This window comes from Pristis pectinata, chromosome 8 (genome assembly GCF_009764475.1).
Source record: "Pristis pectinata isolate sPriPec2 chromosome 8, sPriPec2.1.pri, whole genome shotgun sequence".
NCBI classification, from domain to species: Eukaryota; Metazoa; Chordata; class Chondrichthyes; order Rhinopristiformes; family Pristidae; genus Pristis; species Pristis pectinata.
This window is the reverse complement of record NC_067412.1, coordinates 42,606,734-42,633,414: the sequence shown is the minus strand read 5'-3', so window position 1 is coordinate 42,633,414 and position 26,681 is coordinate 42,606,734. Positions and strand designations below refer to the sequence as shown.

Below are 26,681 nucleotides of genomic sequence, written 5' to 3'. Positions count from 1 at the left end.
ATGACGGGCACCTTGGCAGGAAGCTGAGATGGATCATCCTTCTAGTATTGCTCTGAGTATTCTTCTACACTCATTTGTCCATTGGCTTGATTGTAATAGTGAAGCGAGGTTACAGTTTTGTTGCAGGTAGCCCACAGTGCCTCATGAATGTTAAATTTTGAGTTGCCAGTTACAAATAAAATCTTCGCTGGCTACAAGTGAGATACCAGATGACTGGAGGGCAATGTTTGTGATTCTGCTTTTCCAGAGGAAAGCAGGGAAAAGCATGGCTACTACAGATCTGTGAGCGAACATCAGTAGTAGAGAAGTTATTGGAAAAAAGTTCTGAGGGAGTGGATTAATAATCACTTGGAAAGATGATCAGAGATGACCAGCCAGGCTTTGTCAAGGGCAAATCTTGACTGAATATTTTGATTGAATATTTTGAGGATATTTGGCAATAGGAGACAGAGGGTGATGGTTGAAGGTTGTATTTGTGATTGGATCTTGTGACTAGTAGTGTTCTACAAGAACTGGTAATGGGACCCTTGCTATTTGTAATATATGTGAATGATTGGATGTAGATGTAGGAGGCATGCTCAGTAAGTTCACAGTTGACTCTAAGATTGGTGGAGTTGTTGAGAGTGTGGAGGATAGTCTAGGCTTTCAGGGTGATGTTGATGTGTTGGTGAATTGGGCTGAGAAATGGTAGATGGAAGGTGAGGGGTGAGAGATCCAGAGGGGATCTGGAATAGGGACCTTTTTCACCCAGAGAGCGCTGGAAGCAGAGTTCTTAAGAAGTGTCAAGAGGAACACTTAAATCCCCTAGGCATAGAGGGCTACAGGCCAAGTCCTGAAAGTGGGATTAATAGAGATGGGTTGGTGTGGATGTGCTGGGTCAAGTAGCCTCTTTCAATGCTGTATGATTCTATGACCCTGTGCCTCAATCAGATCTGTTCTGAATCTATCTCATTTAGCTTGGTATTGCCACACAATTTGGAGAACATCATCATTCTGAAGGCAGGTATAAGGACTGGCTCTATAAGGGCTGTGCAGAGGTCAGTCTAATCAATCTTGTCCTTGATCAATGCAATTGTAGCAGATAATTGGTGAGGATGTCAATTAGGCTTTTTCCTTTTATTGGTTCTTTCACTGCTATCCACCTGTTAGAACTTACAAAATGTTTATGTAGAAATGGAACTCTAAGCTCTAAGCATTATTAATGATGCAGAACTCAGAACATCAGAACTCTGTTGAGCTCTAAGCATTATTAAGTATTATACTGAACGTTTTTTTTATTGCAGTGTGTTCCTGAGGTTGATCCTGCAATGAACAAACCGATACCTCAATCCCTGCAGAAAACCATTTCCACAAAGAGCTTTCCATCAGCACCAAACACACTGACTGGCTATTCAGTTCCTCAAAGCCTTTCATCTAGACCTATCACTGCAAATGTTGAGCAGGTACAAAAATCAGTGCAAATGATTTTACAGTTAATAATATATTTTACATGGTGTCTTGGGCACCAATTAGACTCAAGGTTTGAACTCACCTCTGGTGATTGTGCTACAAGGATTAAGTAATGGAATAGCATACTTTGAATCATTCTTACAGTGTGATGCTGGACCCATCATGTCTATCTTATCTGCCCTGCAGGAAAACTGATATGACTAGAGTGGTGGAATGGGTTAGACGTTCTCATTGTGTTTTCAATTTTAAGATTGAGTCTGTTTCTGTGTCTGCAGTGTTTGCTGTGTTGGGCTAATCTAAGAGTTTGCTTTCAGTTTTAAGTTGAATTTTTGTATGGCAGCTTGCCAGGTTACGCAGTGAGCTGGATGTTGTCCGTGGAAATACAAAAGTGATGTCTGAGATGTTGACTGAAACAGTCCCTGGGGAGGAAAATCAGTCGGACTTGGAGTTGCTGCAGGTGAGAATACTAAAGTTTTGTTAGTTACAATTTACATCACTGGCACAATGTATGTTCTCTTTTTAAAAAGTGTGCAACAATGTTTCATTACCCTCAAGGCTAAATTCTCTAAATATTTTTGAATGCTTCAAACTTGTAAGAATATTTCAGTTTGCAAGCTTTCAAGTTCAGTTGGATAACTTAATCTCAATTGTTCGCAACTTTATGGCTTGTCAGGAGTTGAAGCCAACTTTTCACAGTATGACTGATCTTGTATGAACATGTGAGTGAGGTTATTTGAGTGCATTGGCATATGTCTCTCCATAATTTATCCCAGATATAATCTGGGAGATTATCCCAGACTGCCATGGAGGGCAAGGGAAGAGATTGCTGGGGTTCTGGCTGAGATTTTTAAATCTTTGCTGGCCACAAGTGAGGTACCAGAAGATTGGAGGATGGTAAATGTGCTCCCCCTTTTTGAGAAAGGCATTGGGGTAAAGTCTGCTAACTTCAGACCTGTGAACCTAACATCAGTAATAGGGGAGTTATTGGGAAAAAATATAAAACATTGGTCAGACCTCAGCTGCAGTACTACATGCAGTTCTGGTCACCACACTATAGGAAGGATGTGATAGCGCTGGAGAGGGTGTAGATGAAATTCACCAGGATGTTGCCTGGGAGCATTTTAGTTATGAGTAAAGACTTGAGAGGCTAGGTCTGTTTTCTCTAGAGCAGAGGAGGTTAAAAGGGGACATGATTCGGGTATATAAATTATGAGAGGTATAGATAGGTTACACTGTGGTAATCTTTTCCCCTTATCAGAACTGAATAAAACTACAAGATATAGATTTAGGGTAAGAGGTAAGTGATTCAGAGTGGATCTGAGGTAGAACATTTCCACCCAGAGTGGTGAGTACCCGGAATGCACTGCCAGAGAGAGTGGCGGAAGCCACTACAGCATTTAAGAGGTGTCTAGATGAGCACTTTATTCACCTAGGCATAGAAGGCTATGGACCAGGTGCTGGAAGATGGGGTTAATATGGCTGGGTGCCCACTAATCAGCATGGACATAGTGGGCTGAGTGGCCTGTTTCCATGCTCGATGACAACCTGAATCCAGTCCCCAGTAAATAGTAATTTTTTTCTCTCCAGTTGCAGCAGCCAGTGCAGCAGAGGGGAGGAGCCAGCGGTGTTTAAAAAATTGTTTTTTCGGTTGAGAGCATGTTTTTTTTCTCTAGTTGTAGCAGCCAGAACAGCAGAGGGAAGGAGCCAGCAGCTTTTTTTAAAAAAAATTCTTTCTGATTGGCTGATTTGCCACACAGTTTTGCCAATAAAAAGAAGGAAGTGTCAAGTAGAGTGGCCATTGTGACAGTGGGCCAATATAGGAGTGGGGAGCTGAGGCTTTGGCTAGAGAGGCTTCATGAGGAGGCACAGGTGAGGAGCAGGTAAGAATCAGGTAAGATTTTCATTTTCCTGTTAATCTGCAACCTTTGACAGTGTAGATAGAATGGCAGTCAGGGCAGTGGAATGCTCCTCCTGTAAGATGTGGGTAGTCAGGGAACCTCATGGTCTCGCTGATGACTACATGTGTGGGAAGGGCACCCAGCTGAAGCTCGTGGCAGAGCGGGTGAAGGAACTGGAGCTGAAGTTGGATATACTCGGGATCATCTGGGAATCTGAGAATATCGTAGACGAGAGTTTTAGTGAGGTGGTCACACCTCAGGTGCAGGCTGCAGATAGATGGGTGACCACCGGGAGAAGTAAGTGGAGTAGGCAGACAAAGGAAGATTCCCCTGTGGCCATTCCTTCAATAAAGGTATACCCCTTTGGATATTGTTGGGCGAGATGACCTTTCAGTAGCCGGATCAGTGGCACCATGCCTGGCTCTGAGGCAAAGAAGGGAAGGGTGAAGTCAGGCAGAGTCAAAGTGACAGGGGACTCGTTAGTAAGGGGCATAGATAGGTGTTTCTGTGGCCGCAATCGAAACTCTAGGATAGTGTGTTGCCTCCCCGGTGCCAGGGTCAAGGATGTCTCGCAGCGGGTACAGAACAATCTGAGAGGGGAGGGTGAGCAGCCAGAGGTCATGGTCCATATAGGTACCAATGACATAGGCAGGAGTAGGGATGAGGTCCTGCAAAATGATTTTAGGGAGCTAGGGAGAAAGTTAAAAGCAGGACTTCCAGGGATGTAATATCAGGAGCTGGTGCAGAAAGGACAGTTTCAGATTTATGGATTATTGGACTCCCTTCCAGGGCAGGTGGAACCTGTACAAACAAAAGTTTGCATCTGAGCTGGAGGGGAAACCAATATCCTCGCCGGGAGGTTTGCTAGTGCTACCTGGGAGGGTTTCATCTGGAGTGGCAGGGAGATGGGAACCACAGCAGGAGGGCAACAGTTGGTTGGGGTGAGGGCAAGAAAGATGGTGTGACAAGTAAGTTTGAAAGGAAGGACGCGAAGGGACAGGCTAATAAACATGGTGGGACTGATGGGCTAAAATGTGTTTATTTCAATGCTAGGAGTATTATGGGTAAGGAGGATGAACTTCGAGCCTGGATCAGTACATGGAATTATGATATTGTTGCCGTTACAGAGACCTGGATGTATGAGGGACAAGACTGGCTGCTCAATGTTCCTGGGTTTCGTGATTTTAGACATGATAGAGAGGGAGGTAAAAGAGGTGAAGGGGTTGCACTACTGATAAGGGAGAATGTCACAGCAATACTCAGACAGGGCGTACTGGAGGGTTCATCCAAAGAGGCAATTTGTGTGGAGCTCAGAAATAAGAAAGGTGCAATAACGCTGATGGGATTATACAATAGGCCCACCAATAGCCACTGAGAGGTGGAGGAACAGATATGTAGACAGATTCTGGAAAGGTGCAGAAACAATGGGGTTGTCGTAGTGGGGACTTTAACTTCCCCAGTATTGATGGGAACTTCCCTAATACAAGAAGCTTAGATGGGGCAGGATTTCTTCAGTACATCCAAGAGGGGTTTTTGAAACATCATGTGGAGAGTCTAACTGGAGGAGAGAACATACTGGACCCAGTTTTGGGAAATGAGCCAGGCTAGGTGACAGACCTGATGATGGCTGAACATTTTGGGAATAGTGACCACACTCATTATATTTTAAGATAGTTATGAGTAAGCATAAAATTGGATCTTGAGGGAAGGTACTAAATTGGGGGAGGGCAAATTACAACAGGATAAGACAAGAGCTAAGAGGCATTGACTGGGAGCAGCTGCTGTCGGACAAATCCAGGCCTGACGTGAGAGTTATTTAAATACCAGCTGATCAGAGTTCATGGATTGGTAGGTTCCAGTAAGGACAAGGCTGGAAAGGTAATGGAACCTTGGATGACCTGAGAGGTCCTAAATTTAGTCAGGAAGAAAAGGGAAGCTAATATCAGATTGAGCCCTTGTGGAATATAAAGATAGCGGAAAAGTGCTCAAGCAGGTGATTAGGAAGGCCAAAAGGTGTCATTAAATGCCCTTGGTGAGCAGGATCAAGGAGAATCCTAAGGCATTTTATACTTGTATTAAGAAAAAAAGGATAACTAAGGGGAGGGTAGGTCCAATCAAGGATAAAGGAGGGAATTTGTGCTTGGAGTCAGAGCAAGTGGCTGAGGTACTAAATGAGTACTTTGCATCGGTACTTACTGAGCAGAAGTATTTGGTGGAAAGTGAAAACAGAGTAGGGGATACTAATGTGCTGGGACATTTTGAGATGAAGGAGGAAGTAGTGCTGGGTCTTCTGTAAAGCACTATGGTGGTTAAGTTGCCAGAGCCTGATGGCATATATCCCAGAATATTGAAAGAAGCAGTGAGGAGATTGCTGGGGCTTTCACAAGGATCTTTGTGGCCACACTAGCAACAAGCGAGGTACTGGAAGACTGGAGAGTCGCAAATGTTGTGCCTTTATTCAAGAAGAGAAATAGGGATAATCCAGGTAAGTATAGGCCAGTGAGTCTCATGTCAGTGATAGGGAAGCTATTGGGGAGGATACTGAAGGATAGGATTTATGCACATTTGCAAAGGCATGGCTTTGTGCGGGGCAGGTCATGCCTTATAAACTTGATTGAGTTTTTTGAGGAGGTGACAAAGGTGCTTGATAAGGTTAAGGCAGTGGATGTTATCTTCATGGACTTCTGTAAGTCATTTGACAAGGTCCCTCATGGTAGATTGATTCAGAAGATAAAAATGCATGGAATCCGGTGTAAATTGCAAGAGGTTTGGATTCGGAACTGGCTTGCCCATAGAAGACAGATAGTAGGGGTGGAAGGCTGTTATTCTGGCTGGAGGTCTGTGACCAGTGGTGTTTCACAAGGATCAATGCTGGGACCTCTGTTGTTTGTGATATATATCAATGATTTGGTTGAAAATGTAGATGGGTGGATTAGCAAGTTTGCAGATGACACCAAGATTGGTGGAGTTGTGGAAAGTGTAAAGGACTAACAAAGAATACAGCAGGATATAGATCAGTTACAGATATGGGCTGAAAAGTGGTAGATGGAATTTAATCCGGGCAAGTGTGAGGTGTTGCACTTTGGGAGGTCAAATAAAAGGAGAAAGTATACAGTTAATGGTAGGCCCCTTCATCACATTGAGGTACAGAGGGATATTGGGGTGCAGGTCCACAGTTCACTGAAAGTGGCTACACAAGTGGATAAGGTGGTAATGAAGGTATATAGAGTACTTGCCTTCATTGGTAGCGGTGTGGAGCGTAAGAAAGGAAGCCATGCTGCAGCTATATAAAACTGTAGTCAGACTGCATTTGGAGTATTGCATATAGTTCTGGTCGCTCCATTATAGGAAGGATGTGGAGATTGTGGAAAAGGTGCAGAAGAGGTTTACCAGGCTGCTGCCTGGATTAGAGGGTATGAGCTATAAGGACAGGTTCGACAAACTTGGCCTGTTCTCCTTAGAGCTTTGGAGGCTGAGGGGAGACCAGATAGAGGTTTTTAAAATTATGAGAGGCAGAGATAGGGTAGGCAGTCAGAATCTGTTCCCCAGGGTAGAAATGTCAAACACTAGAGGACATGCTTTTAAGGTTAGAGGGGGAAAGTTTAAAGGTGATGTGAGGGGCTCATTTTTTATGCAGAAAGTGGTAGGTCCTGGAATAGGTTACCAGGGGTAGTAGTGGAATCTGGCAGTTTGGTGGAGTTTAAGAGGCTTTTAGATAGGCACATGAAAATGAAGGGAATGGAAGGATATGGATGATAATCAACAGGAGGACATTTAGTATACATTGGCATCAAGATTAGCACAACATCGTGAACTAAATGGCCTGTCCAGTGCTCTACTGTTCCACATTCTTCTAAATAGTCCTTAGAAGTATTGTACAGAGAAAGGTATTTAGATCAATGTTTATACTTGTGCTCACTTTTAAATTAGAACCATCTACTCAAAATCCATACCCTTGATTTTTACCTGTATAATTTACTTTTATCATTTTCAAGTCCTTATCCAGTCTTCTATATGGTCCCCACTATTGAGTCTGTGGCAGTCTTGACCTCTAGCCCCATTGTGCAGATATGCTCAATAATTCACCACAGATCAACGGTTGAATTGACAGGTTAACTGAAAAGTCAAAGGGTGATTAACATAAGAAATCTAAAAAAATAAATTCATACACAATCTGAAGGGGCATTGTTGTGACCTCACACCTTATTGCACTGCACTTACTCTGTAGCTGTGACACTTTGTACTGTTATTGTTTTTACCTGTACTACATCAATGCACTCTGTACTGACTCAATGTAACTGCACTGTGTAATGAATTGCCCTGTACGATCGGTTTGTAAGACAAGCTTTTCACTGTACCTCGGTACCAGTGACAATAATAAACCAATACCAATACCAATGTGGTACTTGGACATTACCTGGCCTGCAAGTGTGCTATTGAGAGGGAAAAGCAAAATCTATTTTCAACCCTTCCCCCCACTGATGATCTTCTTTCAATAAAATACTGCAACACTGCTTGAAGAACTTTTTTGTTTTATTGTACTTCAAGTACCCAGGAAGTATTAAACTTGTCTTTTGCTCTTTGAACAAGGAACTCAATCGTACCTGCCGAGCGATGCAACAAAGAGTTGTCGAACTTCTCTCCAATGTAACCAATGAAGAAATCACCGAGGAACTTTTGCACGTCAATGATGATCTTAATAATGTTTTCCTTCGATATGAAAGGTGAATGATTAGTTTTGTGCAAAGGAATTTTGTTATTTGTGACAAAGTGAGCATGAAGTCAGAATATCGGAATTAACTTTGAATGTCTCCATCATAGTTCTTGAACATCACCAGCTGATTCTGTCATGTGATCTCTACAATGGTTTGAAGCATTAGACATTAGAACTGCTATGCTTTCACAATTTAAGACAGATTTACAAGAGGAACAGCAACTATCGTTCCACCTATTCTAGAGCAGAGAAGGATAAATGGAGACATAGGGTTTTAAATTTGTAGAACAGGAGAAGACTACTTTTGGTTAGGGTATCAGTGGTGAAGTGTTTTCTATGATCAGTGATTATTAATGCAAAATAATCACTAATAAGAGATTAGCACAAATTCCTTAATAGACCAAGTTGAAATGAGAGATGGAGACACAAGAGACTGCAGAATCTGGAAATTGGAGCAAAAAACAAACTGCTGATTGCAAGTCTTGATGCAGAGTCTCGGCCCAAAATGTCAGCTATCCCTCTGCCTCCACATATGCTACCTGACCTGCTGAGTTACCCCAGCAGTTTTGTTCTTGGCTTGAAATATGAGATGTTCAGTGTATCCCAGAATATTGAAAGAAGCAAATGAGGAGATAGCTGGGGCTTTGGCAAAGATCTTGGTGTCCTCATTAGCAATGGGTGAGGTCCCGGAGGACTGGAGAGTACCAAATGTTGTGCTTTTGTTCAAGAAGGGAAATAGGGATAATCCAAGTAATTATGGGCCAGTGAGCCTCACATCAGTGGTGGGGAAGCTATTGGAGAGGATACTTAGGGATAGGATTTATGCGCATTTGGAAAGGCATGGCCTGTTTAGCTGCAGTCAGCATGGCTTTGTGCGGGGCAGGTCATGCCTTACAAACTTGATTGAGATTTTTGAGGAGGTGACAAAGATGCTTGATGAGGATAAGGCAGTGGGTGTTATCTACGTGGACTTCAGTAAGGTATTTGATAAGGTCCCTAATGGTAGGTTGATTCAGAAGATAAAGATGCTTGGGATCCAGGCTGAATTGCAAGTTTGGATTCGGAATTGACTTGCCCATAGAAGACAGAGAGTAGGGGTGGAAGGCTGTTATTCTGGCTGGAGGTCCATGACCAGTGGTGTTTCACAAGGATTGATGCTGTGACCTCTGTTGTTTGTTGTGTGTGTGTGTGTATTGAAAATGTAGGTGTGTGGATTAGCAAGTTTGTGGATGACACCAAGATTGGTGGAGTTGTGGACAGTCTAAAGGACTATCAGAGAATACAGCAGGATATAGGTCAGTTATAGTGGCAGAGGAGTGGCAGATGGAGTTTAATCTGGGCAGGTGTGAGGTGTTGCACTTTAAGAAGTCAAATGAAAGGAGAATGTATACAGTTAATGGTAGACCCCTTAATAGCATTGAAGTACAGAGAGATCTTGGGGTCCAAGACCATAGCTCACTGAAAGTGACTATGCAAGTGGATAAGGTGGTAAAGAAGGCATATGGCATGCTTGCCTTCATTGGTAGGGGTGTTGAGTAAGGAAGTCATGCTGCAGCTATACAAGGCATTGTGGAAAAGGTGCAGAAGAGGTTTACCAGGATGCTGCTTGGATTAGATTGTATGAGCTATAAGGAACGGTTGGACAAACTGGGTTGTTCTTCCTTGTGTGTAGGAGACTGAGGGCAGACCTGATAGAGGTTGTTAAAATTATGAGAGGCATAGGTAGGGTAGACAGTCAGAATCTTTCCTCTGGTGTAGAAATGTCAAAGACCAGAGGACGTGCTTTTAAGGTTTGAGGGGGGAGGTTTAAAGGCGAAGTCAAGGGCACATTTTTTTTTTACACAGAGTGGTAGGTGCTTGGAATGGGTTACCAGGGTAGTGTTAGAAGCAGGCAGTTTGGAGGAGTTTAAGAGGCTTTTAGATAGACACAAGAATATGAAGGGAATGGAGGGATATGGATGATACACAGGAAGAGGACACTTAGTATAAATTGGCATCAGGATTGGCACAACATCATCGGCTGAATGGCCTGTCCAGTGCTGTACTGCTCCATGTTCTATGTTTTGCCTCGGGGTACTTGAGCCAATGAAAATATGTTCATTTTACCATAACTGCTGTTATAAAGCTCTCCTAATTATTATTGATACCAAGAGCTCTGTCTGTTGCATGGAAATGTTGAAATACAGAAGTGCTGCTTTATGGTGATTTTTTTAAATGCTTTAATCTAGTAGGAATTCCACAACTTTTGTTGTTTTAATTAAAGATATTGTAGTTGGCCAATAGACTGTTATTTGCAATGAGTGTAAATATCTGTACGATTTAGGAATGGATGTTACACCATTCCAAAATATTCCACTTTACCTGCTGAACCACAAGGCGCAGAAATGTGACGTTCCTGTTGGTGCCCTGTTTTAATGTTACCATGTTTCCCTGCTCCCAGTAAGCTGATTCAAATTGGGAGAACTGAAGAACCATAATTGGTTGCTCGTCATCACTTGCACAGATATTTTTGAAAATCATTGTGTTGCTGTTGCATGAAGACAGAATGTATAGGTGTACCAACTTACTGTGTCACTAACAGTTTGGACATACACAATTTACCTTATGTTTGGGAAGAAGTTCCAAGAGAAGATTTCCACCAAGTTGAATTTAGATGTTTCTTCCTAGATGTAGAGGGAAGAAATGTGGTAAACGGAATGCACTGTTATAATATTTACTTAGTTTGAATCTATAAATATTATCCAGAGTCAGGTAGAAGCCAGCTGTATGCTTTGTAGTTGTTATTTTTTAAATTAGCAAATGTTCATAACAAAATTCAGGACAATATGATGGAGGGATATGTGCTGGGAGGTAAGAACCAAAAACTAATGTATAAACAGGTTTGATCTTTAAAAAGACAACAATGTTATAAATGCCACAGCAATCAGACTCCAACACTAACAGACCAGGTATAAAGATGTCTGCTTGATATTCAAGTACAGTCTCTGCTGGGAAGTGTTGGAGCCCTTGAAGATAACATAAACTTTTTGTAATTTTCCATGTTTTCTGTGCAGATTTGAACGATGCAGAACGGGATGTGGAAGTCCAAACACGGAAGGTGGTGTAAGTGATGACTATATAACTTACTATTAAAGGTTTTTTTGATTGCAGTAGCACCTGATGAACCAAATTTGATGGAGTTGGCATTAGCCGTCAATTGCCTATTGATACACGACGTCATTTCTTTTAAATTTACATTTCCAGTAACCATAGAGCATTAATTTATAGGAATGGTTCTTATCTCTAAGTACACTGTGCTAAAGTTCCTATTATACATGATTCATATTTCAAGCAAGGGTGTTAGAGACTGAAAAGACTCCTGTGCCATAAATTTCCCTGATGATATTAAAGGTTTAATGTATGTGTAAGTTTCTGTCAATAATTCTTTTGACCAGAATAACAAAAAAGATCAGTGGTGATGAGGAAAAAAAAAAGCAGAGCTTTTCGTGGGCTGGAAGATTCTAACAAGGTCGTGCATTCTTTTTCCTTCCCATTTACTCAGGTCTTGAATGAGGTTACAGATACAGATAATCTAATAGACTTGGGCCCAGGGTCCCCTGCAGTTGTTAGCCCGATGGTCGGAAATATGGCTGCTCCTAGTCTGTCCTCACAGCTTGCCGGTCTAGGTAAATAAACTATTTTATTGTCTTTTTAGTCAGATTATCTAAACCAGCCAAAATTGACCAGATTCCCTAATTCTTATTTGGAATCCCAGTATTAAAAGCATTAAAATACAATCATTGTTGGGAAATATAAAGAATTACTGAAACCTTAATTAACCATGTGCAAAGATGTTATCTTCGGGCAAGAAGAGTTCTGGGAAGTATGAATAATATTATTGGTGACTGCAGATACTGTAAACTCAAATTGGGCTATTGTTTATGTTTTCACTGAGCTCTTGTGCTCACAATAGTTTTCCACTATGATACGTGGTTTGCATATATTACCAATTACAACACATCTTCAGCATAGTGTAATATACAGGGTAGACCTTACTGCTATCTGGGTTGATGGATCTCCGCAGTCCTTTAAAGTGAGGCATTTTGGTTTCTGTAACTTTTGAGCCTTCAAGGTATTGACAACTGTTCCTTATTATACTTTTTATTGTACTTTCAAATTATATACTATAGGTAAGACAATGACGTATCTTTTCTCAAATTCTTTGATGACAGAGTATATGTGCAAACATTTATAATTGTTTGTTTCGAAGTTGTTTCACTGAATGACTTCCTGACCTGTTGAAAAAAGTTTTTTTTAAAAAAGTTTTATCTATTGCCTTCTTCATGCTTTAATCAATACCTCTTTCTGTGGTTTTAACCCCCACCTCTAAAGTTACATTCTACTCACATGACGATCAATACTGTAATATATTTCTTTGTGCAAGCTCTTTACGTATTAGGAAACAAATTCTTTAAAGCCATCCTGCTTGGAATGTAAAGTCTTTTGTTTCAAACTATTAACCCTTATTTCTATCCCATGATTATTTCAACCAGTTCCAACAGTATGTTGATCAGGTTTCAGCAAAAAAGGTAAGCCTGTGCAACCTCAAAGTCATCTCTGATTCATACCATCTGTGGTAAAATAAATAAACATTGAAAGAAAAGGCCCAAACCAATCCATGTTGATATCGCAACATGTTGTGCCAATGAGCCTCTGCTGACTTCCTGAATTATTTACTTTGCATTCAGGAGCAGGATCTATGTTCAATTTTGCTTTCTCCAACCCAGGGGAATTGTTCATTTATTGCATCCCAATATGAACCTCAGCAGAATCAACCAACTTGGCAAGTACTGAAGATTAAACCTGGAGCCTTCTGGCTTGTTGAGTTTAGTAATTTGTTAGGCCATGTTTTTCCTTCAGGGTAATTATTCTAGTCCTGTGTAGGCCCATTGCAAATGTATTATTGGTACTACAAGTGAATGCATTAAGATAAGGCATCGAAACATCAAAGAAAGTTTGTTTTTATATGGTGTCTTTATCAATCTCATAATATTGTAACTTCAGAAATATAGTCATTGCTATTGCTTAAGGGATACTGAAGCCAATTTTTACACAACAAGATGATGCAAATCCAATATAATTGGATCCAATATATTCTAAAGGGAGGATGAGGCAACCGTGGCTGACAAGGGAAGTCAAAACCAGCATAAAAGCAAAAGAGAGGGCATACAATTTTGCAAAAATTAGCGGGAAGCTAGGGGATTGGGAAGCTTTTAAAAACCAACAGAAGGCAATTAAAAAAGCAATAAGGGGGGAAAAAAAAAGATGAAATATGAAGGTCAGCTAGCCAATAATATAAAAGAGGATACCAAAAGTTTTTTCAGATATATAAAGAGTAAAAGAGAGGCAGGAGTAGACATTGGACTGCTGGAAAATGACGCTGGAGAAGTAGTAATGTGGAACAAAGAAATGGCGGACGAACTGAAGAAGTATTTTGCATCAGTCTTCACTATGGAAGACACCAGCAACTTGCCAGCAATTCGAGAGAGTCGGGGAGGCAGAAGTGAGTGTAGTCGCTATTACTCAAGAGAAGGTGCTTGGGAGGCTAAAAGGTCTGAAGGTGGATAAGTCATGTGGGACTGGATGGACTACACCCCAGGGTTCTGAAAGAGGTAGCTGAAGAGATTGTGGAGGCATTAGTTGTGATCTTCCAAGAATCACTAGAGTCAGGAATGGTTCCTGAGGACTGGAAATCGCAAATATCACTTCACTCTTTAGGAAGGGAAGGAGGCAAAAGGCAGGAAATTATAGGCGATTTAGCCTGACTTCAGTGGTTGGTAAGACGTTAGAGGCCATTATTAAGGATGAGATTTCGAGGTACTTGGAAGCACATGATAAAATAGGCCAAAGTCAGCATGGTTTTCTTAAGGGGAGATCTTGCCTGACAAATCTTTTGGTATTCTTAGAGGAAGTAACAGGCAAGATAGACAGAGGAGAGTCAGTGAATGTTGTTTACTTGGATTTTCAGAAGGCCTTTGACAAGGTGCTGCACACGAGGCTGCTAAACAACATAGGAGCCCATTGTAATGACAGGGAAGGTACCAGCATGGATAGAAGATTGGCTGACTGGCAGAAGGCAAAGAGTGGGAATAAAGGGGGCCTCTTCTGGTTGGCTGCCAGTGACTAGTGGTGTTCCACAGGGGTCAGTGTTGTGTCTGCTACTTTTCGTGTTATATGTTAATAATCTGGATGACGGAATTGATAGCTTTGTGGTTAAGTTTGCAGATGATACAAAGATAGGTGGAGGAGCAGGTAGTGGTGAGGAAGCAGGGAGTCTGTAGAAGGACTTGGACAGGTTGGGAGAATGGGTAAAGAAGTGGCAGATGGAATACGGCGTAGGGAAGTGTATGGTCATGCACTTTGGTGGAAGGAATAAAGGCGTAGACTATTCTCTAAATGGGGAGAGAATTCAGAAATCAGAGGTACAAAAAGACTTGGGAGTCTTAGTGCAGGATTCCCTAAAGATTAACTTGCAGGTTGAGTCAGTAGTATGGAAGGCAAATGCAATGTTAGCGTTCATTGCAAAAGGACTAGAATATAAAAGCAAGGATGTAATGCTGAGGCTTTACAAGGCATTGGTCAGACCACATTTGGAGTATTGTGAGCAATTCTGGGCCCCAAATCTAAGGAAGGATGTGCTGGTGTTGGAGAAGGTCTAGAGGGGGTTTACGAGAATGATCCTGGGAGTGAAAGGGTTAACATGTGAGGAGCATTTGATGGCTGGAGTTTAGAAGGATAAGGGGGGATCTCATTGAAACCTACAGAATATTGAAAGGCCTATATAGAGTGACGTGGAGAGGATATTTCCAGTAGTGGGAGAGTCTAAGACCAGAGGGCACAGCCTTAGAATAAAAGGACATCCCTTTAGAACAGAGATGAGAAAAAATTCCTTTAGCAAGACGGTGGTGAATCTGTGGAATTCATTGCCACAGACGGCTGTTGAGGCCATGTCATTGAGTATATTAAAGCCGAGGTTGTTAGGTTTTTGTGTCGGCACCAATTAACTGGACTCTGACAATTTGCACTCATTTCTCAATCACAATTTATTTACTTGTGCACAAGGAGAACAGTCCAGCCCCTGTCACCAAACTATTCTAAAATTTCAACAAAGAGTTGTCTTTTTTAAACAGATATTGACCAATTAAAATCTTTGGGCACCTTAGAATCCCTCAATTGTGTACATAAAATACCAGTAACGTTCCATTAATGTAAGTATTAATGACCAATAGAAACTGCATGTTAATGGCCAATAATACCTTAGTGTTAGTAAAGTAATTGTCCAATAATTAGTGTGTGTCTTGCAATCCTTCCTTTGCATCCTTACCTTGGCTTGGTGTGCTTGGTGACCTCGGCTCCCATGCTGTACAAAAAGGAGCTATGCTGACAAGGACCTTGCTCAGCATGGATGACTGCAGACTGTCTTCAAACCATCCTTGCCAGCACACTATCTTAGCCCTTGCCTTGCCACAGCATTCACACTTGATTAGTAAGGGTGTCAAAGTTTATGGGGAGAAGGCAGGAGAATGGGGTTGAGAAGGAAAAATAAATTGGCCATGATCAAATGGCAGAGCAGACTCAATGGGCTGAATGGCCTAATTCTGCTCCTATGTCTTATGGTCATATAATGAAAATTTGTATTGGTAAGGTTCAGGAGCATATTGGCCAGGATACAAGGGAAACTGTTGCTCTTCAGAACTGTGCTGTGAAATCTTTTACACCAACCTGAGAGAGGAGATTGAGCCCTAGTATATAACATCTCAACCAAAACACAACACCTGCAGATAGTGGAGCATTCTTACAGCCTGAAATGATGTCTTGGCTTAGATATTCAATGCTGTGGAGTTGGACGTGAACCCGCAACCTTTTGAGCCCAAGGTAAAAGTGCTACCAGTGTTACAGTCAATCTTCACAGAGGGGATTATCTTTTTTTTAAACAAAGTGGCTGAAATAGAAGTGAAAGCAAGTCTAAACTATTTTTCTCAAAAGGAATTCTGAAGTTCTGTCTTATGAAAAAGTATATTGAGTGGCTTAAAACCAAGTTCAATAAAACTTGTTAGCTCTTCCCTGATGTTAGTATAACTGTCTCTGGAATTTTTCTTCCAGACCTCGGTACAGATAGCGTTAGTGGAACTCTGAGTTCTTTGCCTAATTGCCATCCGGACACTCATGATTCTGCTAAATTTGATATGTTTGCACAAACCAGAAGCTGTTCCCTGGCTGATCAGCACCAAAAGTAAGTCTCTTGCTTGAGTATCTGAGCATTTTGACATCTAACTGTGAATATATGTCGTACTTACAGTGCAGAGTTAGTATCCTAACTTGTTATTCCACTGGATGCCAAATCTACTTTGAATGTTTGAAATATATTTCTTGCTTGTAGTGTAATGCACACAGACTCTCAGTCAGCTGGAGGATTGGCAACTGCCCTTGATGCTCGGGAAAATAATACAGCAGAGGTAAGAACTTCAACTTTATTTTGAAGCTATTGCTGAAGTGAAATAAGTTTCACCACTGTGGCAACAACTTTAACATTGCATTTGAAAGCTAAATAATGTAAACCCTAGGTCCGTTGTCATGTTAAATGTAGAGGAAAATTCTAATTCAAGATTTAGATTTTAAAGGAGATCTTGTTGGAACCTCAGAATAGACTATGTACTTGGGGTGTATATTTGCTACTAGGACTGGCTGCTGTAGTTTGGTTTCATTTCAGTGAACACCTTGAAGTTGTGACGAGATTTTGCTTTTCTCCTCTTATTCTGCTTTAATCCTCATTAATGAGGATTTAATCCTCATTAATTCAGTTAATGAGGGAGATTAAACCTGTGCTTTAATCTCCCTCATTAACTGAATAACCACAATACTCCATAGTATCTTCTTTCCTTGTATTCTTGGCTGAAGTCCATGCAGAGGTGACCAATTTGAGATAGCTAATGATTTTGTCCTGAAGTTGGTTGTTAGTGTAAATTAGTACAGGGTGGTATCCCTTGGATGTTGTGGGAAGCACCAAGGTCTTCATTTGATGCCTACCCAGTGTTATGGGTAAGATTTGAAAAATGATGTTTGTGATGGAACAGATGAAGTGTAAAATGTGCAGTGGAATGAACTGAAAAAGAGAGTTGGACAAAAATGCAAAGAGTGTGTGATGAGGTCAAATGCCTATTTGGCTGTTGCATGGTGAAGGGCATCAAATGGTAGTTAATGGCAAACAAAATCTTACCACACCAGTTTTCTAGTCCCAAGCTTCCTGTATTAATTAATAATTAAAGATGAACATTTTCAAGCCATATAATTGTTGATCTATCTTGTATGCAATTTTTTAATTTGCTCCCCACACCAATCAATTCGTGGGCATGATCATGTTCAGAGTGCAATCTTTGTGCATGGTTGACTTGTTATGGTGGTAAAAATGAGTCTCAGCAATCTTTTAATGGATTACTGATGGCTTTTCAGGGTTCAAAGGAGTTGGTACAATATATACTCAAATATGTATTGCAAACTGTTTTCCACCAAGTTGATCTGTATTGGTTACAATAGCCTATTACTTTTAGGTGAGAATTATTATTTATTTAGCTCTATATATCTACTTCACTACTTCAACTATGTATGTTTGGGTGTAGGTTTGACTGTGAAAACTGGTTACAACAAATGTTAATTTTGTCAGTACTTGGTGGAGGTGGGGGTGTGGATGCTGCCGTGCACTTAGCTAATGTATCATTTTAATAATTTTTTTTATGAATCTGAGCACTGGTGATGTAGGGTTCCAAGAAAACAATGACCTCACATGAATGACAACTTGTGCTGTTGTCACTCCATCCTTATGGAAAAGTACTTTTGAACAATATGTATTGTATAAATAAATTTAAACTTCTTGGAGAGTACAAGCAAAAATCTTCCCTTCCCCTCCCCTCTCCTCTCCTCTCCACTTTCCACAGGGATTGCTCTCTCCGAGACTCCCTTGATCATCTCCCACCGATCACCCTCCTGGCACTTATCCCTGCAACCATGCTAAGTGTCACACCTGCCCTACATCTCCCTCACCACCATTCAGGGCCCCAAACAATCCTTCCAGGTGAGGCAGTGCTTCACCTGCGAATCTGTCAGTGTCATTTATTGCATCTAGTGCTCCCGGTGCAGGCTCCTCTACGTCGGTGAGACTCAACGCAGATTGGGAGACCGCTTTGTCAAGCACCTTCGCTCTGCGTGCTGCAACAGGCAGGATCTCCCAGTCGTCAGCCATTTTAATTCCACGTACCGTTCCCACACTGACATGTCTGTCCATGGCTTCCTCTACTGCCACACTGAGGCCAGATGCAGGTTGGAGGAGCAACACCTCATTCCGTCTTGGTAGTCTCCAACCTAATGGCATCAACGTGGATTTCTCTAACTCCGCTCTGTTCCCCCCCTCCCTTTGTTTTTCCCTTTTCCTGTGGCCCCTTCTCTTTCCCCTCCCCAGCTTCTCAACCTGCCCACCTCCTTCCCTTTATTCCATGGTCTACTGTCCTCTCCTATCAGATTCCTCCTTCAGCCCTTTTTCTTTTCCACCTATCACCTCCCAGCTTCTCATCATTTGCTTTTACTCCTCCTGCCCCACCTACCTACCTTTCCCCTCTCACCTGGACTCATCTATCACCTGCCAGCCCGTGCTCCTCCCTCTCCCCCTCTGTTCTGGCTTCTGCCCTCTTCCTATCCAGTCCCAATGAAGGGTTTTGGCCTGAAACCTCAACTGTTCACTTCTCTCCACCTAGATGCTGCCTGACCTGTTGAGTTCCTCCAGCATTTCGTGTGTGTTGCAGCAAAAATACTTAACATACTGTGGCACAGAAAGAGGACATTCTGCTCAATGGGCCCATGCTACCTGCCAACAGAACAATCCCATCAGTCTCAATCATATTCTCTTTTTCCCCCGCAACTTATTTTCCCTCACATGCCCATCAACCACCAGCCCTCTCCCCAAGTCTTTCACTGTACCTAATAATAAAGCAATTCCAATTCCTTTTGTCACATAACAATATTAAAGGGTAATTTATGGTAGCCAGTTAACCAACCAACTCATCTTTGGGATATTGGTGGAAACAGGAGCATCAAGCATAACCCACAAGTCACAGGGAGAATGTACAAACTCCATACAGACTTCTTCACCCTTGGTTACCTGGATTCTCCACCTGGATGATTATGTGTCTTCGTGGATTGGTAACAATTTATTGTGTATGTAGATTCCTGTTACTGCTAAAACATTGCTAATTGTTGCCCTCATTTGTCTATTTTGTGTGTTTCACTAAATAACTTTGCTGTTCTGTCTATGGTTGTCTACCTAGTTCTAGTTCCTCAGCTAATATCAGAATTATATTATCTGGACTTCAATCCAATATAATAATTTATCTTGTGAGCATTCTTTTTTGTTGCTTTCTAGTTGGCACAGAAGGCTTTTTTTTACTTCTTTGTAGTAAAAACAGAAAATGCTGGAAACATTCAGTAGGTATGGCAGCATCTGTGGAAAGAGAAACAGAGTTATCAATTCAAGTTGAAGACCAATCATCAGAAGTTGCAGAGAGTGTGTGGGAGGATGGATGGGGCAAAGGGAATATTTCTGATGGATTGAGGCCAGAGTTGCTGAGGCGATCCCAGTGTTTATGGAGCTATCTGGTGGACAGATTAATAAGGGGTATACTTTGAGGCTGTTTTAACTTCACTTTGAAAAGGACCGATAGCCATTTCAAAGTGATCTTAATGACAATGCTCAAAGCACAATTTTTGAGCTAATGAAAAATTCTGATTTACTGGCTCTTCAATGACTACAGTTGTACTTGTGCACCAAAATGTTTTTCATTTAAGAATAATGGTTAGGGATTTGGTAAGAGAGGGAAAGCATTGTATTGGAAGAAAGCACCAAAATCTGATGATGCAGCACTAACATAAACTATTTGAACTATGATGTTGTGTCAGTGTGTTTGCAATGTCCACTAGTTATTTTTATTCACAGTGAACTATACTGAAGTTCTAGAACATGCTTTATTATGTTATAGGCAGGTGGTCACAGTGGGGCCACGAGAGTCAGGCAAGTGGGTCACAGTCAGGAGGGGGTACCAGAGGGTACCCCTGTGGCTGTACCCCTTGACAATAAGTACTCCTGCTTGAGTATTGTTGGGGGAGACAGCCTACCTGGGGGAAGCAACAGTGGCAGTGTCTCTGGCACAGAGTCTGGCCCTGTGGCTCAGAAGGGTAGGGAAGGGGAGAGCAGGGCAGTAGTGATAGGGGACTTATAGTTAGGTGGGCAGACAAGCGATTCTGTGGACACAGGAAAGAAACTCGGAAGGTAGTTTGCCTCCCAGGTGCCAGGGTCCGGGATGTTTCAGATCGCGTCCAAGATATCCTGCAGAGGGAGGGAGACCAGCCAGAGGTCGTGGTACATATTGGTACCAATGACATAGGTAGGAAAAGGGATGAGGTCCTGAAAAAAAGACTATAGGGAGTTAGGAAGGAAGTTGAGAAGCAGGACCTCAAAGGTAATAATTTCAGGATTACTGCTGGTGACACGTGACAGTGAGTATAGGAATAGAATGAGGTGGAGGTTAAATGCGTGGCTGAGGGATTGGAGTAAGGGGCAGGGATTCAGATTTCTGGATCATTGGGGCCTCTTTTGGGGCAGGTATGACCTGTACAAAAAGGATGGGTTGCACTTGAATCCCAGGGGGACCAATATCCTGGCAGGGAGGTTTGCTAAGGCTACTGGGGGGAGTTCAAACTAGAATTGTTGGGGAGTGGAATCCGAACTGGAGAGACTGGGGTAGGGGTGTTTGGCTTTCAAATAGAGAAAGCTAGTAGTAGGTACGAGAGGGAGGGTAGGCAGGTGACAGAGAAGGCATGTGCTCAGCCCGGTTTGAGATGTGTCTATTTTAACGCAAGGAGTATTGTGAACAAGGTGGATGAGCTTAGAGCTTGGATAAATACTTGGAGATACGATGTGGTGGTCATTACAGAGACTTGAATGGCTCAGGGACTGGAATGGTTACTTCAAGTGCTGGGTTTTAGATGTTTCAGAAAGGACAGGGAGGGAGGCAAAAGAGGTGGGGGAGTGCTACTGTTGATCAGAGATAGTGTCACAGCTGCAGAAAAGGTGGATATCATGGAGGGACTGTCTACGGAGTCTCTGTGGGGAGAGGTTGGGAATAGGAAGGGGTCAATAACTTTACTGGGTGTTTATTATGGGCCGCCCAATAGTAACAGAGATATTGAGGAGCAGATAGGGAAGCAGATCCGAGAAAGGTGTGATAATAACAGTTGTTGTGATGGGAGGTTTTAATTTCCGAAACATCGATTGGCATCTCCATACAGTGAGGGGTGTAGATGGGGTGGAGTTTGTTAGGTGTGTTCAAGAAGGATTCTTGACACAATATCTAGATAATCCTATAAGAGGAGAGGCTGTGCTTGATTTGGTATTGGGAAATGAACCTGGTCAGGTGTCAGATCTCTCAGTGGGAGAGCATTTTGGAGATAGTGATCATAATTCTATCCCCTTTACAATAGCATTGGAGAGAGATAGGAACAGACAGACGAGAAAGGCATTTAGTTGGAGTAAAGGGAATTATGAGGCTCTCAGGCAGGAAATTGGAAGCTAAGAACATAGAACAATACAGGCCCTTTGGCCCACCATGTTGTGCCGCCCTTCAAACCACACCTAAGATTATCTAACCCCTTCCTCCCACATATCCCTCTATCTTAAATTCCTCCATATGCTTATCTAAAAATCTCTTGAACTTGACCAACGTATCAGCCTCCACCACCACCCCAGGCAGCGTATTCCATGCACCAACCACTCTCTGGGTGAAAAACCTCCCTCTGACATCTCCCTTGAACTTCCCACCCATTACTTCAAAGCCATGTCCTCTTGTTTTGAGCACTGGTGCCCTGGGAAAGAGGCGCTGGCTGTCCACTCTATATATTCCTCTTAATATCTCGTATACCTCTATCATGTCTCCCCTCATCCTCCACCTCTCCAATGAGTAAAGCCCTAGCTCCTTTAGTCTCTCCTCATAATCCATCCTCTCTAATCCAGGCAGCATCCTAGTAAATCTCCTCTGTACCCTTTCCAACGCCTCCACATCCTTCCTATAATGAAGCGACCAGAACTGGACACAGTACTCCAAGTGTGGCCTAACCAGAGTTTTGTAAAGCTGCATCATTACTTCGCAGCTCTTAAACTCGATCCCCTGACTTATGAAAGCTAACATCCCATAAGCTTTCTTAACTACCCTATCTACCTGTGAGGTGACTTTCAGTGATCTGTGGATATGAATCCCCAGATCCCACTGCTCCTTTACAGTGCCCAGAATCCTGCCATTTACCTTGTACTCCGCCTTGGAGTTTGTCCTTCCAAAGTGTACTACCTCTCACTTCTCTGGATTGATCTCCATCTGCCACTTGTCAGCCCAGCTCTGCATCCTATCAATATCCCTCTGTAAGCTTCGACAGCCCTCCACAATATCCACAACACCACCGATCTTTATGTCGTCTGCAAACTTGCTAACCCACCCTTCCAACCCCTCATCTAAGTCATTAATAAATATCACAAAAAGTAGAGGTCCCAGAACCGATCCCTGCGGGACACCACTAGTCACAGCCCTCCAATCCTAATGCACTCCCTCAACCACAACCCTCTGCTTTCTACAGGCAAGCCAATTCTGAATCCACACTGCCAAGCCTCCCTGGATCCCTTAGCCTCTAACCTTCTGAAGAAGCCTACCATGGGGAACTTTATCAAACGCCTTACTAAAATCCATGTAGACCACATCCACTGCATTACCCTTATCAATCTTCCTGGTCACCTCCTCAAAGAACCCTGTCAGGCTTGTGAGGCAAGATCTTCCCTTCACAAAGCCATGCTGGCTGTCCCTAATCAGTCCATGATTCTCTAAATGCTCCTAGAAAGGATTCTAAGAGATAGGATCTAACAGCTTACCCACCACAGATGTAAGGCTCACTGGTCTGTAATTCCCTGGACTATCCCTATTACCTTTTTTGAATAAGGGGACAACATTCTCCACCCTCCAATCTTCCGGTACCATTCCCATGGCCAATGAGGACTCAAAGATCCTAACCAACGGTTCAGCAATCTCCTCCCTCGCCTCACGAAGCAGCCTGGGGAATATTCCGTCAGGTCCCGGGAACTTATCTGTCCTAATATTTTCTAACAACTCCAACACATCCTCTCTCTTGATATCTACATACTCTAGAACATTACCCTTACCAACACTGTCCTCAGCATCATCAAGACCCCTCTCCTTGGTGAATACTGAAGAGAAGTATTCATTGAGAACCTCACCCACTTCCACAGCTTCCAGGCACATACTCCCACCTTTGTCCTTAATCGGACCTACCTTTACTCTAGCCATCCTTCTGCTCTTCACGTATGAGAAAAAAGCCTTGGGATTCTCCTTAACCCTACTCGCCAAAGCCTTTTCATGTCCCCTTCTTGCTCTCCTCAGCCCTTTCTTAAGTTCCTTCCTTGCTACTCTATATTCCTTATGAGCCCTGTCTGATCCTTGCTGCTTATACCTTATGTATGCTGCCTTCTTCTTCCTAACTAGTTGTTCCACATCTCTCGTCACCCATGGTTCCTTCACCCTGCCATTCCTTCTCTGCCTCACCGGGAATTGGGAACAGATATTCTCACGGAAAAGTATGGAAGAAATGTGACAAATATTCAGGGGATATTTGTGTGGAGTTCTGCATAGGCATGTTCCAATGAGACGGGAGTCACGAGAGGATACAGGAACTGTGGTGTACAAAGGCTATAATAAATATAGTCAAAAAGAAAAGAAAAGCTTACAATAGGTACAGAGAGCTAGCTAATGTTAGAGATCTGGAAGATTATAAGGATAACAGGAAGGAGCTTAAGAAGGAAATTAGCAGAGCCAAAAGGGGACATGAGAAGGCCTTGGCAGGCAGGATTAAGGAAAACCCCAAGGCATTCTACAAGTATGTGAAGAGCAAGAGGATAAGATGGGAAAGTATAGGGCCTATCAAGTGTAGAAAGAGTGTATGGATCCGGAAGAAATAGCGGAGGTACTTAATGAAAACTTTACATCAGTATTCACTACTGGAAAAAGATCTGGGTGATTGTAGTGAGGACTTGCAGCAGGCTGAAAAGCTTGAGCATGTAGATATTAGGAAAGAGGAGGTGCTGAAACTTTTGGAAAGCATCAAGTTGGATAAGTCGCTGCGACCAGATGAGATGTACCCCAGGCTGCTGTGGGAGGCGAGGGAGGAGATTGCTGAGCCTCTGGTGATGATCTTTGTATCATCAATGAAGATGGGAGAGATCCCAGAAGATTGGAGGGTTGTGGATGTTGTTCCCTTATTCAAGAGAGGGAGTAGAGGTAGCCCAGGAAATTATAGACCAGTGAGTCTTACTTCAGTGGTTGGTAAGCTGATGGAGAAGATCCTGAGAGGCAGGATTTATGAACATTTGGAGAGGTATAATATGATTAGGAATAGTCAGCATGGCTTTGTCAAGGGCAGGTCCTGCCTTACGAGCCTGATTGAATTTTTTGAGGATGTGACTAAACACATCGACGAAGGGAGAGCAGTAGGTGTAGTGTATATGGATTTCAGCAATGCGTTTGATAAGGTACCCCATGCAAGGCTTATTGAGAAAGTAAGGAGGCATGGGATCCAAGGGGACATTGCAATGTGGATCCAGAACTGGCTGGCCCACAGAAGGCAAAGAGTGGTTGTTGAAGGGTCCTATTCTGCATGGAGGTCGGTGACCAGTGGTGTACCTCAGGGATTGTCCTGGGACCCTTACTCTTTGTGATTTTATAAATGAACTGGATGAGGAAGTGGAGGGATGGGTTAATAAGTTTGCGGATGACACAAAGGTTGGATGTGTAGTGGATGGTATAGAGGGCTGTCAGAGGTTACAGCGGGACATAGGATGCAAAGCTGGACTGAGAAGTGGCAGATGCAGTTCAACCCAGATAAGTGTGAAGTGGTTCATTTTGGTAGGTCAAATATGATGGCAGAGTATAGTATTAATGGTAGGACTCTTGGCAGTGTGGAGGATCAGAAGGATCTTGGGGTCCGAGTCCATAGGACGCTCAAAGCAGCTGCACAGGTTGACTCTGTGGTTAAGAAGGCATATGGTGTATTGTCCTTCATCAATCGGGGAATTGAATTTAGGAGCCGAGAGGTATTGTTGCAGCTATATCGGACCCTGGTCAGACCCACTTGGAGTACTGTGCTCAGTTCTGGTCGCCTCACTACCGGAAGGATGTGGACGTTATGGAAAGGGTGCAAGGGAGATTTACAAGGATGCTGCCTGGATTGCAGAGCATGCCTTATGAAAGCAGGTTGAGGGAACTTGGCCTTCTCTCCTTGGAGCGAGGGAGGATGAGGGGGGACCTGATAGAGGTATATAAGATGATGAGAGGCATTGATGCGGTAGATAGAGGCTTTTCCCCAGGGCTGAAATGGTTGCCACAAGAGGACACAGGTTTAAGGTGCTGGGGAGTAGGTATAGAGGAGGTATCAGGGGTAAGTTTTTTACTCAGAGGAGGGTGAGTGCGTGGAATGGGCTGCCGGCAATGGTGGTGGAGGCGGATATGATAGGGTCTTTTAAGAAACTTTTGGATAGGTACATGGAGCTGAGAAAAATAGAGGGCTATAGGTAAGCCTAGTAATTTCTAAGGCAGGGACATGTTCGGCACACCTTTGTGGGCCGAAGGGCCTGAATTGTGCTGTAGGTTTTCTATGTTTCTATGTTTGGTTTTGAAGTAAAAAATGTTATTCAACAATCTCTAGGTTGTAGGGACATGTTGACCTTTATTTTCCTCCATTCCTTTGTATCTTTGCCCCATACTCCATTGATCCTAAACACCTCAACTGGTGCTGGTTGGGTAATGCCGGTTCTCTTACCCAAGTTGCAATTCTTCCATTATGCAGTGTGAGCACTGGCAGACTAATTGATGTGTGAAGGGGAAGTCAGCACAGGTGAGCCCAAGATTGTATTTGCAGGTGAGTTTACCAGATGACAATCAAGCAGAACTTGCCTAACTTCCTCCACCTTCTCCAACCCAAAAAAGGCCTAGGACCACTGGCTACTTGACCTCATTATAGTGTTAAAACTGCTATAGTGTTAAAACTGCTTTACCAGTTGAATTGGTAACATATCACAGACTTGAAGAAAATTTGCTTGGTTTAGGACACTTGCACTTACCTACAAAATAACAAGGGATGTGAATCTTAATAACTTGAGAAATGAATTGAATTCTGCACCCTGTTTAGATTGCAACCATCTTATGAATAAATTAGCAGAGTGAACACGGGTTCAGAAATGTTGCTGTGATTAATGGCGCGACAATACTGTATTCAAGTATGACTTATTTTTAATGCTGAAATATGCAAATATGACCTGATAACATGACAGATGCACTGAAGTCTATGGTGCATTTTTGTAAGAATGCTGGCAAGTGCCAATTTTATCAGTCTACTGCTGAGTTTTGCTGTTATTTTCTCTCAGCGGTAATCGAGAACCAGCATTTCCACTTTCAGAAAGAAGCCTTTGTCATAATAATTTATATGCA

The 26,681-nt window shown here is 42.6% G+C and overlaps 1 protein-coding gene across 7 annotated transcripts in view; it reads left to right on the top strand.

Moving 5' to 3' along the window:
* The window catches only part of tom1l2 (target of myb1 like 2 membrane trafficking protein), a 99,637-nt gene that overhangs the window by 49,708 nt on the left and 23,248 nt on the right, over positions 1–26,681 (top strand). For all 7 annotated transcript variants that reach the window (XM_052020842.1, XM_052020838.1, XM_052020836.1 and 4 more), the window contains 7 exons: positions 1,284–1,442; positions 1,790–1,906; positions 7,938–8,071; positions 11,115–11,163; positions 11,603–11,726; positions 16,204–16,333; positions 16,481–16,556. In XM_052020842.1, the coding sequence (XP_051876802.1) occupies positions 1,284–1,442; positions 1,790–1,906; positions 7,938–8,071; positions 11,115–11,163; positions 11,603–11,726; positions 16,204–16,333; positions 16,481–16,556 (789 nt within the window). The remainder of the gene's footprint in view (positions 1–1,283; positions 1,443–1,789; positions 1,907–7,937; positions 8,072–11,114; positions 11,164–11,602; positions 11,727–16,203; positions 16,334–16,480; positions 16,557–26,681) is intronic.